Here is a 15,105-nt window from a genome sequence, read left to right on the forward strand (position 1 = left end):
AAAAAAAACCCCAAAACTTCTTTATTCCTACAGATTGTAATTTTCTACCTTGATGATTTTCCCAAAGAAAAACTGTATTAAATCACGAAACATACAAGGCTTAGTCGTCTCTCCCAATCTTATCCTGTTGCATTTCCTTTGACAAGGCTACACTTGTGTAGGCAATTGTGATGGTGTTATCCGCCATGCTCGGGTGTTAACAGAGCGTTTTTGGCACGCTCGAAAAATATGTTCGCGTCCCCGCGGCTGCATGTCTCACGGCTGTTCGACAGCTGCACCACATGCAGGAAATGCCTAACAAACAGGTAATCTCTGCATGTGTTGCAGCTGTCGAACAGCCACGAGACATGCAGCCACAGGGACACGAAAATATTGTCGAGCACACCGAAGACACTCGGATAGCACCAGAGAAGGATCAGATAACTCTTTATCCGGGCACGCTCGCTCACCACTAGTAGGCAACTCAAGAGGGCTAAAAATTGCACTCTATTTCGGAAGGATCAGACCACTTTAATCCCAACAAATACAGTGACTTGCGAAAGTATTCGGCTCCCTGGAACTTTTCAGGCTATGTGCACACATTGTGGATTCTCTGCAGATCCGCAGCGTTTTTTGCAGTGCAGAAACGCTGCAGATCGGCAGTTGATTTACAATACAATGTAAATCAATGAGAAAAAAAAAAAAGCTGTGCACACTTTGTGGAAATTCCGCTGCGGAAACGCTGCGGTTTAAAAGAAGTAGCATGTCACTTTTTTGCAAATCTGCAGCGTTTTTGTACCCATTCCATTATAGAAATCCGCAGGGGTAAAAAAACGCAGCAAATCCGCAAAAAAAAAAAAACGCACAAAAAACGCTGCGGATCCACACAAAATCCGCAGCTGCGTTTTCTGCTAGGAGAGGCAGAATCCGCACCAGCCTCAACCTTTTCCCACATATCATGCTTCAAACATGAAGATACCAAATGTAAATTTTTGGTGAAGGATCAACAACAAGTGGAGTACAATTGTGAAGTTGAACGAAATTTATTGGTTATTTTAAATTTTTGTGGAAATTCAAAAACTGAAAAGTGGGGAGTGCAATATTATTCGGCCCCTTTAACTTACCGTATATACTCGAGTATAAGCCGACCCCCCTAATTTTGCCCCCCCAAAACTGGAAATACTTAATGACTCGAGTATAAGCCTAGGGTGGAAAATGCAGCAGCTACTGGTAAATGTCAAAAGTAAACAGATACTAATAAAAGTAAAATTAATTGAGACATCAGTAGGTTACGTGTTTTTGAATATCCATATTGAATCAGGAGCCCCATAAAGTTCATGATGGCCCCATAAGATGCTCCATATTAAAATATGCCCCATATAATCCTGCATAAAGGTTAACAATGGCCCCATAAGATGCTCCATAGACACATTTGCCCCATTTAGTGCTGCACAAACGTTATGGCCCCATAAGATGCTCCATACTGATACTTGCCCCATATAATGCTGCACAAATGTTAATTATGGCCCCATAAGATGCTCCATAAAGATATTTGCCCCATATAGTGCTGCACAAACGTTATGGCCCCATAAGATAATCCATACTGATACTTGCCCCATATAATGCTGCACAAATGTTAATTATGGCCCCATAAGATGCTCCATAAAGATATTTGCCCCATATAGTGCTGCACAAACGTTATGGCCCCATAAGATACTCCATACTGATACTTGCCCCATATAATGCTGCACAAATGTTAATTATGGCCCCATAAGATGCTCCATAAAGATATTTGCCCCATATAGTGCTGCACAAACGTTATGGCCCCATAAGATACTCCATACTGATACTTGCCCCATATAATGCTGCACAAATGTTAATTATGGCCCCATAAGATGCTCCATAAAGATATTTGCCCCATTTAGTGCTGCACAAACGTTATGGCCCCATAAGATACTCCATACTGATACTTGCCCCATATAATGCTGCACAAATGTTAATTATGGCCCCATAAGATGCTCCATAAAGATATTTGCCCCATATAGTGCTGCACAAACGTTATGGCCCCATAGATGCTGCATACAGACACTTGCCCCATTTGCTGTTGCTGCGATAAAAAAAAAAAAAAAAATCACACTCACCTCTCCGTCGCTCAGGCCCCCAGCACTTTCAATATTCACCTGGCTTCATTCCGGCGCCGCTCCATCTTCAGCGTCTTCTGCACTGACGTTCAGGCGGAGGACGCGCACTAACCACGTCATCGCGCCCTCTGACCTAAGGGTCACTGCAGAAGACGCAGCGGCGCCCAGAACGAGGACAGGTGAATATCGCGCAGCGCTCCCCTCCCCGTTATACTCACCTGCTCCTGGCGCGATGCAGTCCCTGCTTTCCCGGCGCTGCTGCTTCTTCCTGTACTGAGCTGTCACAGTTACCGCTCATTACAGTAATGAATATGCGGCTCCACCCCTATGGGTACCATGTGACCGCTCAGTACAGGAAGAAGCTGCCGGCGCCTGGGAGCCAGGGACCTGCAGGGACCGCACCAGGAGCAGGTGAGTATAATTACACAGCCCCCGCTCCCCCTCCCCTGCCGACCCCTGGGTATGACTCGAGTATAAGCCGAGAGGGGGACTTTCAGCCCAAAAAATGGGCTAAAAATATCGGCTTATACTCGAGTATATATGGTAATACTTTGTTGCGCCACCTTTTGCTGCAATTACAGCTGCATGTCGCTTGGGGTATGTCTCTATCAGTTTTGTACATCGAGAGACTGAAATTCTTGCCCATTCTTCCTTGGCAAACAGCTCGAGCTCAGTGAGGTTTGATGGAGATCGTTTGTGAACAGCAGTTTTCAGCTCTTTCCACAGATTCTCGATTGGATTGAGGTCTGGACTCTGACTTGGCCATTCTAACACCTGGATACATTTATTTGTGAATCATTCCATTGTAAATTTTGCTTTATGTTTGGAATCATTGTGTCGTTGGAAGACAAATCTTCTTCCCAGTCTCAGGTCTTTTGCAGACCCCAACAGGTTTTCTTCAAGAATAGTCCTGTATTTGGCTCCATCCATCTTCCCATCAATTTTAACCATCTTCCCTGTCGCTGCTGAATAAAAAGCAGGCCCAAACCATGATGCTACCACCACCATGTATGACAGTGGGGATGGTGTGTTCAGGGTGAAGAGCTTGTTGCCTTTACTCTAAACATATCGTTTGGTATGGTTGCCAAAAAGTTTGATTTTGGTTTCATCTGACCACAGCACCTTCTTCCACATGTTTGGTGTGTCTCCCAGGTGGCTTGTTGCAAACTTTAAACAACACTTTTTATGGATATCTTTGAGAAATGGCTTTCTTCTTGCCACTTTTCCATAAAGGCCAGATTTGTGCAGTGTACGACTGATTGTTGTCCTATGGACAGACTGTCCCACCTCTGCTGTAGATCTCTGCAGTTCATCCAGAGTGATCATGGGCCTTTTGGCTGCAACTCTGATCAGTCTTCTCCTTGTTTGAGATGAAAGTTTAGAGGAACGGCCGGGTCTTGGTAGATTTGCAGTGGTATGATACTCCTTCCATTTCAATATGATCGCTTGCACAGTGCTCCTTGGGATGTCTAAAGTTTTGGAAATCACTTTGTATCCAAATCCTGCCTGTTGTGTTCCTTGATCTTCATGATGCTCTCTGTGCTTCAAAAAGAACCCTGAGACTATCACAGAGCAGGTGCATTAATACGGAGACTTGATTACACATAGGTGGATTATATTTATCATCATTAGGCATTTAGGAGAACATTGGATCATTCAGAGATCCACAGTGAACTTCTGGAGTGAGTTTGCTGCACTGAAAGTAAAGGGGCCGAATAATATTGCACGTCCCACTTTTCAGTTCTTGAATTTCCACAAAAATTTAAAATAGCCAATAAATTTTGTTCAACTTCACAGTTGTGTTCCACTTGTTGTTGATTCTTCACCAAAACACCAAGGTTACTTACCGGTAGCCGGTTTTTCCGGAACCCATGATGGCACACCTGAGAGGGGATCCGCCCAGTCAGGACAGGAAACCCTACTGCAAATAAAGGGGGGTACCTCTCCATTGGTTTTCAGAGCATGAGAGGCCCCCCTGGTTAGTACACATGGCAAATCCATCACATCATATGAACTAAAACACCAAAAACTATAGTGCACACCAAAGGGGTGATAAAGGGAGGGGGGGGGGAATATACAGGCGCAGTCATGGGTTCCGGAAAAAACGGCTACCGGTAAGTAACCTTGGTGTGTTCCCCTCCCCCGTGACAGCACACCTGAGGGACTTTTGTAGAATGAAACCTTAGGGAGGGACCACCGCTTGCAGTACCCTTCTTCCAAAGGTTAGGTCAGCAGAGGAAGAAAGATCTAGCCGGTAGTGTTTGAAAAAAGTTGTGGGTGAGGACCAGGTAGCGGCCTTGCAAATTTGATCAATCGATACCTCAGCCTTTTCTGCCTAGGAGGTAGCCACAGCTCTGGTGGAATGAGCCTTGATGCCTTCAGGAACCGTAGTGCCACTCGTAGAGTAGGATAAGCTAATGGTCTCCCTGATCCATCTAGCAATGGTACTTTTAGCTACCCCACACCTTTTTTACTACCCTGAAAGGCTACAAATAGGGTTTGGTCTTTCCTCAACTGACTAGTCATGGACATGTATTGTAACATAGATCTTCTTACATCTAACATATGGAACTTTTGTTCCCCAGGATTTCTAGGATTATTACAAAATTATGGCTTTAAGGCTAGTGGCGAAATTAGGGGTCTCTTCCTGTATAGTTTTATTAATGCAGTTAGCGCAAAGATCCTTCTGCCGCTGAACTGCAAGCGGGACTTTACAAAGGGCACATTCTCGGTTCTTTGTTTTGCCGCTAGACTTCCTTGACCCCAAGTGATCAAACAGAAAAAATCAACCCTGTTACCATAAGGGTGACATTCACGTAGATTACTCACCATCGCCGACAGTCAAAGGTATCGGTTTCAGAGGCTGGACAGATGCACGTGCAGCGTCCCTTCTGGACGCCGAAGAGTCTTGCCGGACAAGACGACTGCTGCTCCTACCACTTGAGCGGCTGCTTATCCTGGTATGCTGGTGGCTCGGCAAAGCATCTGGCGAGTGCTCTTGATGATGCTGCTGCTGTGACGGCAGCTGCTGATGCTCCTCCTGTTGCACCACTTCCATGATGAAGTTTTTGGGCATGAGTGCATCTTCTGTGGTCATCCCCCTTTTATGGGGGATCCACTGCACTCCCCGCCTCCTCCGGTGCCTAATGGTGGTCCCTCCCCTCCTCTGCCACACCACCGGAGTCTTTCCCCATCGGCCGGCGTTCTCTTCATGGGCACCGCCATCTTGGATCCGGCGCCCGCCCCCGACGTCACGCGGGCACGCCCATTCCCAGCGTGCCTTGCGCGTGATGTCACACGGGCGACCCGGAAGCGGCCGTCGCACCTGGACGCCAGCAGAGAGGAGGGTGTTGCGGCAGCCACGGAGGGAGCCGGAACATCCGACCATGCTGCACCGACGCCCGCTCAGACGAAAAAAGCCAGTCAGGACAGGAAACCCAACTAAATCGACGGAGAGGTACCGCCCTTTTATTTTCAGTAGGGTTTCCTGTCCTGACTGGGCAGATCCCATCTCAGGTGTGCCATCATCGGGGGAAGGTAAAAATATACATTTGGTATCTTTATGTTTGAAGCATGATATGTAGGAAAAGGTCGAAAAGCTCCAGGGAGCCGAATACTTTCGCAGGGCACTGTACTAGCAGTACTAGGAAACTCTGCAATTCCTGACAGCTTTCAAAGCCACATTGGTGGCACATCGTAGTCAATGGATAACCATATTTGGAAAACAAAAACAGATTTTCTTGCACATCTACTTCTTTTTAGCAATCATTGGGAGCAAAGCCAAATAAATCAGCCAGAGCACTAGTTGGTATACATGCATCGTATGAGAGCATGTTCACACAGACGACCTTAATGTAGAGGGGGCAGAGAAGGATCAGGATCTAACTGGTCAGACACCTGGCCATGGGAAACTATAGGGATGAAATGCCCAACCAAAAATGGAGCTACACCAGTCTGTATAAAGTACAAAAAAAACAAAAATTAAAACCAAAGAAATGAGCTGGAGTATAAGGCCTCTTTCAGACGTCAATGTGTCCGGTAAGTGTGGTGATAGTCTCCACATGTAGACCCATTTAAGTGAATAGGTCTGCGCACACATCAGTGTGCAAAGCACGGACCGTGTGTCTGTTTTTTTAGCTGCTGTGGCCATTTAACATACCAAACCTAAGACAGAAACAAAGTGAACATATACCTACAACAGGGTACAGAGTAATAGTGTATACAATACCATAGGGTATTTAGTAAACATCGTTTTGATCCAAAAAGCGTAAACTCCAATCATTGGGAGCAATGCACTCTGATAGCAGATCCTAGTTTAGTAAGAAAACGTTACCTTTTGGCGATACGCTAGATTCTAGGATAGCATTTACCTCTAATTTTTAGAGCTTTGTCTTGCAGGAGTTTTGCAATCTTTTAAAGTTTACTAAAAACAAGTATGTCAAACAAAACTGTAAATTATCACCTGAAAGCTTACTGCATAATGACACAATAAGTTAAAGTGGTTGTACACTACTTTTTCATTGATGACCTATCAAAAGGATTTTTTTTTTCCATTTAATTATGTGGCTTAATAGAAAGCACTACAAGCTATCTAACTATCCATTCTATTATCTGTCTATAACTTTGCAGATCACTTAAAAACCTGTAATTTCTATTCCGGCATGTGCAACACGGATGGCCGACAAAACCACACGAATAGTAAGAAACGGACCGCCTTGCGCATATTTTTTTTTTTTAAGGCTGTGTGAGAGGGGGCCTAATACAGTCCAAAGGATAAGTTCACTCTACAAATGAGTGTTTTGTTCGTTCGTCCAGTCATCAGCAGCCTGTTCAGATGGAAAGATTATTGTAAAGTGATGTTTCTAGAAGTGTTCGTTCACCATAATGTTGCAGTGTCTAAAGTGGTGCAGCTTTAATGTACAGAGTGTGAGGCATTTCGGAGGTACTCACAGGTGAGGAATAGTGATGAGTGAGTGTACTCGTTGCTCGGGTTTTCCCCAGCACGCTCGGGTGACCTCCGAGTATTTGTAACTGCTCGCAGATATAGTTTTCATCGCCTCAGTTGCATGATTTACGGCTTCCAGATGGGGAATTCCCACATGTATTCAGCGTATCTGGCAGCCGTAAATCAGGCAACTGAGGCGATGAAAACTATATCTCCGAGCAATAACAAATACTCAGAGATCACCCGAGCGTGCTGGGGAAAACCCGAGCAACGAGTACACTCGCTCATCACTAGTGAGGATGTTCCCTTTAGTAGCCATTCAAACCCATTTGAATCAACTTCTGTGCATGTTATCAGGCCCAAATCACCAGGGTATGTGAACTTTTGATCAGGGCCATTTGGATGTTTTGGGTTGTCGTAATGATTTAAAAAGAGAAAACACAGTAGTTTGACAATAAATGGCTTCATCCAACCACTAACCATGAGTGGAGAAAAAGTTTTGGTTTTATCATTCATATTCTCTGAGAAAAGGCCAAGAAAGCAAAAATTCTGCCGGGGTATTTAAACTTTTGAGCACAACTGTAATATAGTACAGTACGTACCAGGATTCATTCTGGAGTCTCAAAGGTGGAAGATTTATAGAACTAGTGCAACAGGTAGTAAAGCATCTACATTACGCTACCTTTCTCGCTTTAGTTATGAGGCTGCCAATTACATGTCTAGCCCAAACGAAAAGAAACTTTTTTCTTGGAGAAATCTAAAATCTGGATACTGGATAAACGATAAATGATCATGTGACAGGTCGGATCCAAATAAATGTCAGATTTTATTTTTCTTCTAATGCTCAGTCAACCAAAGGGGACGATTCAGGATTACAAAACATGAGCTCAGTCCTCCAGAAGTAGCCGCAGGTTCTGTGTCCGCCAGTCACTATTTCAATGCATGGAAAACGCAGAAAACTTCTGCAATTAATCTTCTACATTTGAATATGAACTAAAGGAGATAGAGGCGCGGTAATCACGTTATTTCCTCTTCATTATGTACTGCAATTTCATGGTTTTCCTCTGTAATGTTTGAACTCTTTTCTCCTAAAGTTTCAGTTCCTTGTGAAGAAAAGCAAGATGTGCGGCCACCTAAGAAAGAAAAAACAAACAAAAAAACTAGATAAAGCATAACAATAAGAGGAGGTGGTGATGGCGAACTCAGTCGAGGGGTTCAAGAGAGGCCTGGATGTCTTCCTGGAGCAGAACAATATTGTATCATACAATTATTAGGTTCTGTAGAAGGACGTAGATCTGGGTATTTATTATGATGGAATATAGGCTGAACTGGATGGACAAATGTCTTTTTTCGGCCTTACTAACTATGTTACTATGTAATATGTTACTCCGGTATCCTCGCATTTTTTAATTTCTTCTTTCATTCCACATGAACTAATGCAAACTTCTAAAATGTCTCCTGTCCTGATAATTTGATGAAATGTAGACATAAGTCTAGGCCAGGTTCATAACGACCGTAGTCACCGCTGCGACCAGCCCAGAAGGTGAGGGTCCCGCCGACTCCAGACCCTACTTCAGCTGAACGAGACCTTTCCCGGCGCATGCGCACTGCAGTACTTTGATCTGCCCTCAACAGGACAGAGAAGTACGCCTGCGCAGGAGCGCGATGCCAAGGAGACTTTTCTGGATGACGCAGGGACACGTCATCCACACAAAGGAGGAGGAGGACGGCATCGCAAGAAGATGGGAAACACCGAACCAAGAATATAGACACCCCTAGGACCAAACTGCCCTGCTAGTGAGTATAATAAAAGCTATTTTTCATCATACAGGTTGGATTGGAGGCATATATATACAACATTATAGAATGGTGTATATGAGGCTTTAAAAAGGTGGTGGCCGTATCTCACATCGGCCAAACCTGGTGAAAGGTTCGCTTAAATTACTAATCTCCGCAACGGAGAGGCAAAATGGGGAAAAAAAAAAAAAAAAGTATAAAAAGTACGGTGAAAGGTCCTCTGGGCAAAACTGATACACTATATTCTACAAAGTGCAGACCTCAGGGGTGGAGCATGATAGGGATTCACCGCCCCTGAACCACACAGGCTGCACCATCAACTTTGCTGGAGCGTTACTTTAATTTTACTTGCGATTTTAAGAACACAAAATGACTGTGTGAGGTAGGTGTATATTACGTTACCTTTTTCAAGGAATCTTCCCAAGATAATGAATCAGTGTGACTACCTCCAGGATGAACGTCCAGCAATATATTGGGCATCCTCCAATCTGAAACAGTATCATAATTCCAACATAAAAAAATTAATATACTTACATATTTATGAAAAACAATCACCAGTATTTGTTTATATTATACACGGTTTATTTTTCTTCTTAACAATTCTACAATTACATGAGTCTTTCTATTCCCAATTCCCATATGGGCACTTTCTAAAAAAAAAAAAGTGTCTCATGGTTAATGACCAAAAAGTGTTTTTTTGTTTTTAACAAGCAAAGGCACACTGATGTTATCAGTCGGCTTGTGTCAGTTTTTTAAAGTAAACTTCACCAAAAACTTGGACTGTGTCCGAATATTCTCCAACAAGCAACACTAATGTCAGACCAACGGAGCGACGGTGGTGTGGCGGTAGCACTGCCAAAGATTTGCCCAGCCATATTGTTTAGCCCTACGTCAACAAGTCCAGAAGAGCACTGACCGGATCAGACCAGTGATCATGTGTGCAAACTGTAAAGCGCTGCGGAATATGTTAGCGCTATATAAAAAGATTATTATTATAATTATTATTATCTGAAAACTGCAGACATGCTCAGTGTGCTCATCCACAGAAATATGCCCACTATATTATTGCACTAGACTGGTGTAAACTGACTTTTATCCACCAACGTCCTGAGGTCCGTGGGGATATTTGCCCATGTGGTCTAGCAGATAGCACACAGAGCAATTGTAGCCCGTTTTTGCACACGTGGACATTACATGGGCGAAACACACATTTGTGTGAATGTGACCCTTAGAGTAAGAATGGACAATCTGGACAAGTAAGAGAAATGAAAACGTCTGTCAATTTAGTGATAGGATTCCAGGAGGAATAACAGAGGGATAGCCAAATACAGAGTTCGAAGGTAAAACGCTCCAGTATTGGGGAGAGGATGGTGTTGACAGATCTTCTAGAATTGAGCATGCAAGTGAAAGTCAAATATACATGGAGGCGCCGCTTACTTACTGACACCTACTCACCGGGCAATGCCGATGCCTGAAAATGGCAGAGGGCAGCTGTCCGGAGCTTTTTCACGTACTGCAGTAATCCACTTAACACAATGCGCTGATCATTCTCATAAGCTGTAATCAGAACTGAGGGATAATTCTACAACAGGACAAAGAAACAGACACGGACATGACAGCGTAATAGGATCAGAACTGGTCACACACTTTTCTATGCACAGTCCAATAATCCAGAATATTTGGCAATCCAGCCGCTGTCCGTTCTCATGATCGCACATATTCGCTCTTCTGCAGAGTTTAATGACCGGTCAGGGATAGACTGATGAGGTCTGCACAAAGCTTTAGTGCCTACTCTCTCTTTTTGCCCAAATTTTAAAGAAAACTGCAGATTTATAAAGATAAAACCAAGGAAATAAAAGGCGGCAGTGTCGCTCCTACCTGCGGAGTGATATTCTGATAAGGGCAGTAAGCCCGTATGGCTCTGTAGTGCTGCGCGTTAGTCTGAGGATCGCCCCATTCTTCTTGCTCTTCAATGGTGAGTGGTAAAGACGGGTCCATCATTGTAGCCAAGACATTTAGGAAAGGCGCCTAATGAAGAAACCAGCATGGTCAATGTACTACTGCACTTTGTAGATGGGCAATATGTTAATAATTAAGGTGAAAGCGAAGCACGAGAACAAGGTCCCCATGTGCATGCGAGTCCACCACTCCATTCACTTCTATGGGAGCTGTAGTGCACATTGGTGACCACCGCTCCCCATAGACCGAGAATGGAGCAGTAGTCACACACGTGCACCATGGCTCCAGCGCGTTCACACAGGGGACACAGGACCCCTGTACTTGTGATCAGTGTAGTTCCTAGTGGTCGACCCATCATTCTTTTTTTCGTCATTTATTGTGCTCTAGTTCAGTACGAATATGGAGATAAAAAAAATAAATAATTCAAGTAAAGGTATTATATAAAAGTGACAAAAAAAGACCCGTAACTTTTTCATTTCTGTATAGATGGAGCTATATATTTTTTTTTGGCATGGAGAGCTGCAGTCTTTATTGGTTCCAATTTATGGAACATACAATTTTTTAATATTGCATTTTGTGGGAGGGAAATGCAGCGACCCCTCACTAAAGAATAAATGGCAGTTTTAAATTTTTCTTTTTTGCAGCATTTACATTTTTGGTTAACAGTTGAGATGGGCAAATCCAAACAGTAAAGATTGGCGTCCGTACCGAACACTTACTGTTTGGGCTCGGACACCGAACATGGACTTCACCAAGAAGTCCGTGTTACTGGTCGGGTTCGGCTGCCCAAACACCGGGTGTTTGACAGCGCAGCAAACACCGCTTCTGATCGGTGGTAAAATCATCCCCCAGGTCAGAGAGCCGCAGTTCCCACGCTGTCAAAAGAGAGCGTGAAGACGCAGCTGTGATCGGAGGTATAAAATTTACCTCCAGTCAGCTGATGGGACTACTGCACCCATCATCCGACACCTGCTGCCGCTAATAGCGAGAGCAGGAGCGGCGGATGGGAGTATTCATTAGCTGGCTCCTGCGCTGTAAATAATTAAAAAAAAAAAAAATGGCCTGGGTTACCCTGCACTTTTGATAACCAGCCAGCAAAACTCACAGCTGGGGGCTGCAACAAGGCTGGTAATCAAGAATAGAGGGGTCGCCACGTTGTATTTTTTTTTTTATTATTTAAACAAATAAGTAAAAAAAACAAAACAAAAAAAAAAAAAAAAAACAGCGAGGGGTCCCCCCATTTTTGACAACCAGCTAAGCTAAAGCAGACAACTGGAGGCTGGTATGCTCAGTCTGGTAAGGGGCCATGGATATCACCCCCCCAGCCTAAAAATAGCAGCCCAAAGCCGCCCAGAAAAGGCACATCTACTAGATGCGCCAATTCTGGCGCTTTGCCTAACTCTTCCCACTTACCCTGTAGCAGTGGCAAGTGGGGTTAATATTTGTGGGGTTGATGTCACCTTTGTATTGTTAGGTGACATGAAGCCCACGGCTTAGTAATGGAGAGGAGTCTATAGGGCACCTATCCATTACTAATCCTACAGTTACATGGCAAATAAAGACACAGCCAGAATAAATTTCATCGCCGTTCAGAAGCGGTGTTTGCCGCGCTCTCATGCATATTACAGTGTGGCAAACACTGGATGCTCAAGTGAATGGGGTCCGGGTACTGTTCTGGTACCCAAACTTTTTGTAACTGTTCGGCCAAACCCGCCGGATCTGAACATCCAGGTGTCTGCCCATCTCTAGTTACGAGACATTGCATTTTGATAAATTGGAAGTTTATAGATGTAGCAATACCAAACATTTATTGTTTTTCCTTTAAGATAGCTCGCATCTATCCAGAACAGGCTCAATTCCCGAGCCTGCACCATACACCTGCACACCCCATGATGTACCATTACGTTCTAGGCATGGAAAGGTGTATTATTGTATTAATGGGTTACCTTTAGCATGGTTAAATTAAAGCTGCACTCTGGAGTGCTATAGTAAATAGACACTGAATATATAAAATTAGAACTGCATTACCGCTGAAGAAAATAGGTTTAAAAAAAATGAAGATACTTGGCGCATAAATTGGTCAATTCGTTTGAGCCCAAAAGCCAGCCACAAGGCGTACCCCAATGTTGAGACACCGACCTAACATGATGCCTCTCTTGGGCAAAAAGCCTACAATAATATGGTCAGGTGGGATAAAACTCTTTTTAAAACCACCATAGGCTGATGGGAGGATGAGTCAGAAGGCGTGTATTACCAATATAAAAAAAGCCTAGGAGAGGCGACATGTTAGGTTTGGGGTCCCAAAATCAAAGGGGTACGCCTTGTCGCTGGCTGTTGGGCTTAGGCTTCTTTCACACTAGCGTCGGGCTCGGGCCGTCGCAGTGCGTCGGGCTGAGGTTACCGACGCTAGCGTTGTAAGCGCCGCACAACGGGTGCAGCGGATGCAGATTTTCATCGCATCCGCTGCCCCATTGTGAGATGCGGGGAGGTGGGGGAGGAGTTCCGGCCGCGCATGCGCGGTCGGAAAAAGCGTAACGTTTTTTGCTGCCGACGGTCCATGTAGCGTTTCTTTGTGCCGACGGTCCGCCAAAGCACGACGCATCCGTTGCACGACGGATGCGACGTGTGGCAATCCATCGTCAATACAAGTCTATGGGGAAAAAACGCATCCTGCAAGCACTTTTGCAGGATGCATTTTTTCTGCAAAACGACGCATTGTGACGGATTGCAGTTAACGCTAGAGTGAAAGTAGCCTTACACGAATTAGGCCAATTTATGCTCAAAGTGCCTTCATTTTTCAACCCGTTTTCTACAGCAGTAATGCAATTCCAGTTTCATATATTCCACATTTACATATTATACCGTTTCAGAGTGCAGCTTTGTTAGGCATATGGACTGGCCCTCTTAGCTTGCACCTCTTCACACTTGTCTTTTGCGGTTTGGAAGTGCAGTGTTTTTTTTTTATATATATATTTATCCTTCACATAGGTCATCAATATTTGATCGATGGCGTCCAACGTTTGTCACAACGGCTGATCATTGGCAGGAAAGAGGAGGCAGTGCTCGGCCATGGATTTGCCCATTCATGCGGTTCTGACTGTTCTTGGTACCGCATCTTCTCATTAATAGTAAAGGACAGTACACTTGTCCGATATAAAAAGGTATGCATTTCTCTAGATATAATGGGGTCTCGATTGCTGGTTTAGCCTTTGGTCTTCACATCGAGGGTCTGTCCAAAGGGGCCGAAGCACTCGCGTGATTGTTTCACCAGTCACCGTAAAGTCATGTGTAATCCAACCCCACCAATAGCACAACAACGTCATATCCTAAAGACTGGCCATTAGTGGCAAAGTCTACAAAACCATTTTGAAGTATGTAACATAATGTGGTACCTCCAAGATCATCGCTTGGAAAAGCCACGGCCTAGAATTGTACAGAGCTCCGGCCAGGACTCCTCCGGCGCTGGCAGCTTCAAGGGATGTCCGACAGGGCTGAGAAAATCCAACATTGTGGAGATGAACAATACAAGCCTCCAGGTCATCCAGACTATTCTGCTTCTTCTCCAGATTACCCTGCTTATGCCAGGTACAGCCCAACTCGCCACCACCTCTGTAAAGACAGAGCAGGCACTGGAGGAAGCAGTGGAAATAATGGCAGCCACCCAAGAACACATTTATACCCAATCATTTGGACAGAATTTTCATAATTTGGCTTTTGTATTAAAAAATGGGGGAGAAAATATAAAACATATGATTTGATTAAAGTGTACACTTGCAATTTAAAGTGAGGCATCAGAAAAATGTCACCTGAATTTAATTTTTTCTCATATCTTGATCTTTGTTTTTTAATAACCAAAGGCAGGATGCTAACTGATAATACCTCTATACACAGCGGATGACAGAGGATCCACCAATCACAAAAGACGATGTCACTGCTGACCCTGCTCCCCTTCAAAACGACCTTTGTACACGCTCATTAGACAATTCAATACAAAAGGATGGGGTCATGGTCTTTACTGTGGCTAATGTAAGTTTATTTCCTGAAACTGGAAGCTACAGTGTTATATAAAAAAAAGAAGGACCAGTGGCCATGGGTGTAACAATTGCAGTTGCAGAGGGAGGGATTGGGCCCATGTGGGAAGGGGGCCTGCCAACACCAGCACCTATTTTAGCTGGACACACGTCATCGGGTATACATGTGGCTGAAGTGTACTGCGGCACAGAGGCTGAGAGGTCATTATAGCAGTAAGAGGCCCAGGCTGAGAGGTCATTATAGCAGGAAGGG

General features: G+C 44.3%; 1 protein-coding gene across 2 annotated transcripts in view; it reads right to left on the bottom strand.

Moving 5' to 3' along the window:
• Positions 1-7,872: 7,872 nt before the first annotated feature.
• Positions 7,873-15,105, bottom strand: part of PREPL (prolyl endopeptidase like) — a 45,215-nt gene continuing 37,982 nt past the window's right edge. For both annotated transcript variants that reach the window (XM_069768615.1, XM_069768614.1), the window contains exons 11-15: positions 14,214-14,430; positions 10,741-10,890; positions 10,318-10,444; positions 9,265-9,350; positions 7,873-8,198 (exon numbers count right to left, since the gene is read on the bottom strand). In XM_069768615.1, the coding sequence (XP_069624716.1) occupies positions 8,154-8,198; positions 9,265-9,350; positions 10,318-10,444; positions 10,741-10,890; positions 14,214-14,430 (625 nt within the window). In that variant the 3' untranslated portion in view covers positions 7,873-8,153. The remainder of the gene's footprint in view (positions 8,199-9,264; positions 9,351-10,317; positions 10,445-10,740; positions 10,891-14,213; positions 14,431-15,105) is intronic.

Source organism: Ranitomeya imitator, chromosome 5 (genome assembly GCF_032444005.1).
Source record: "Ranitomeya imitator isolate aRanImi1 chromosome 5, aRanImi1.pri, whole genome shotgun sequence".
Classification (NCBI taxonomy): Eukaryota; Metazoa; Chordata; class Amphibia; order Anura; family Dendrobatidae; genus Ranitomeya; species Ranitomeya imitator.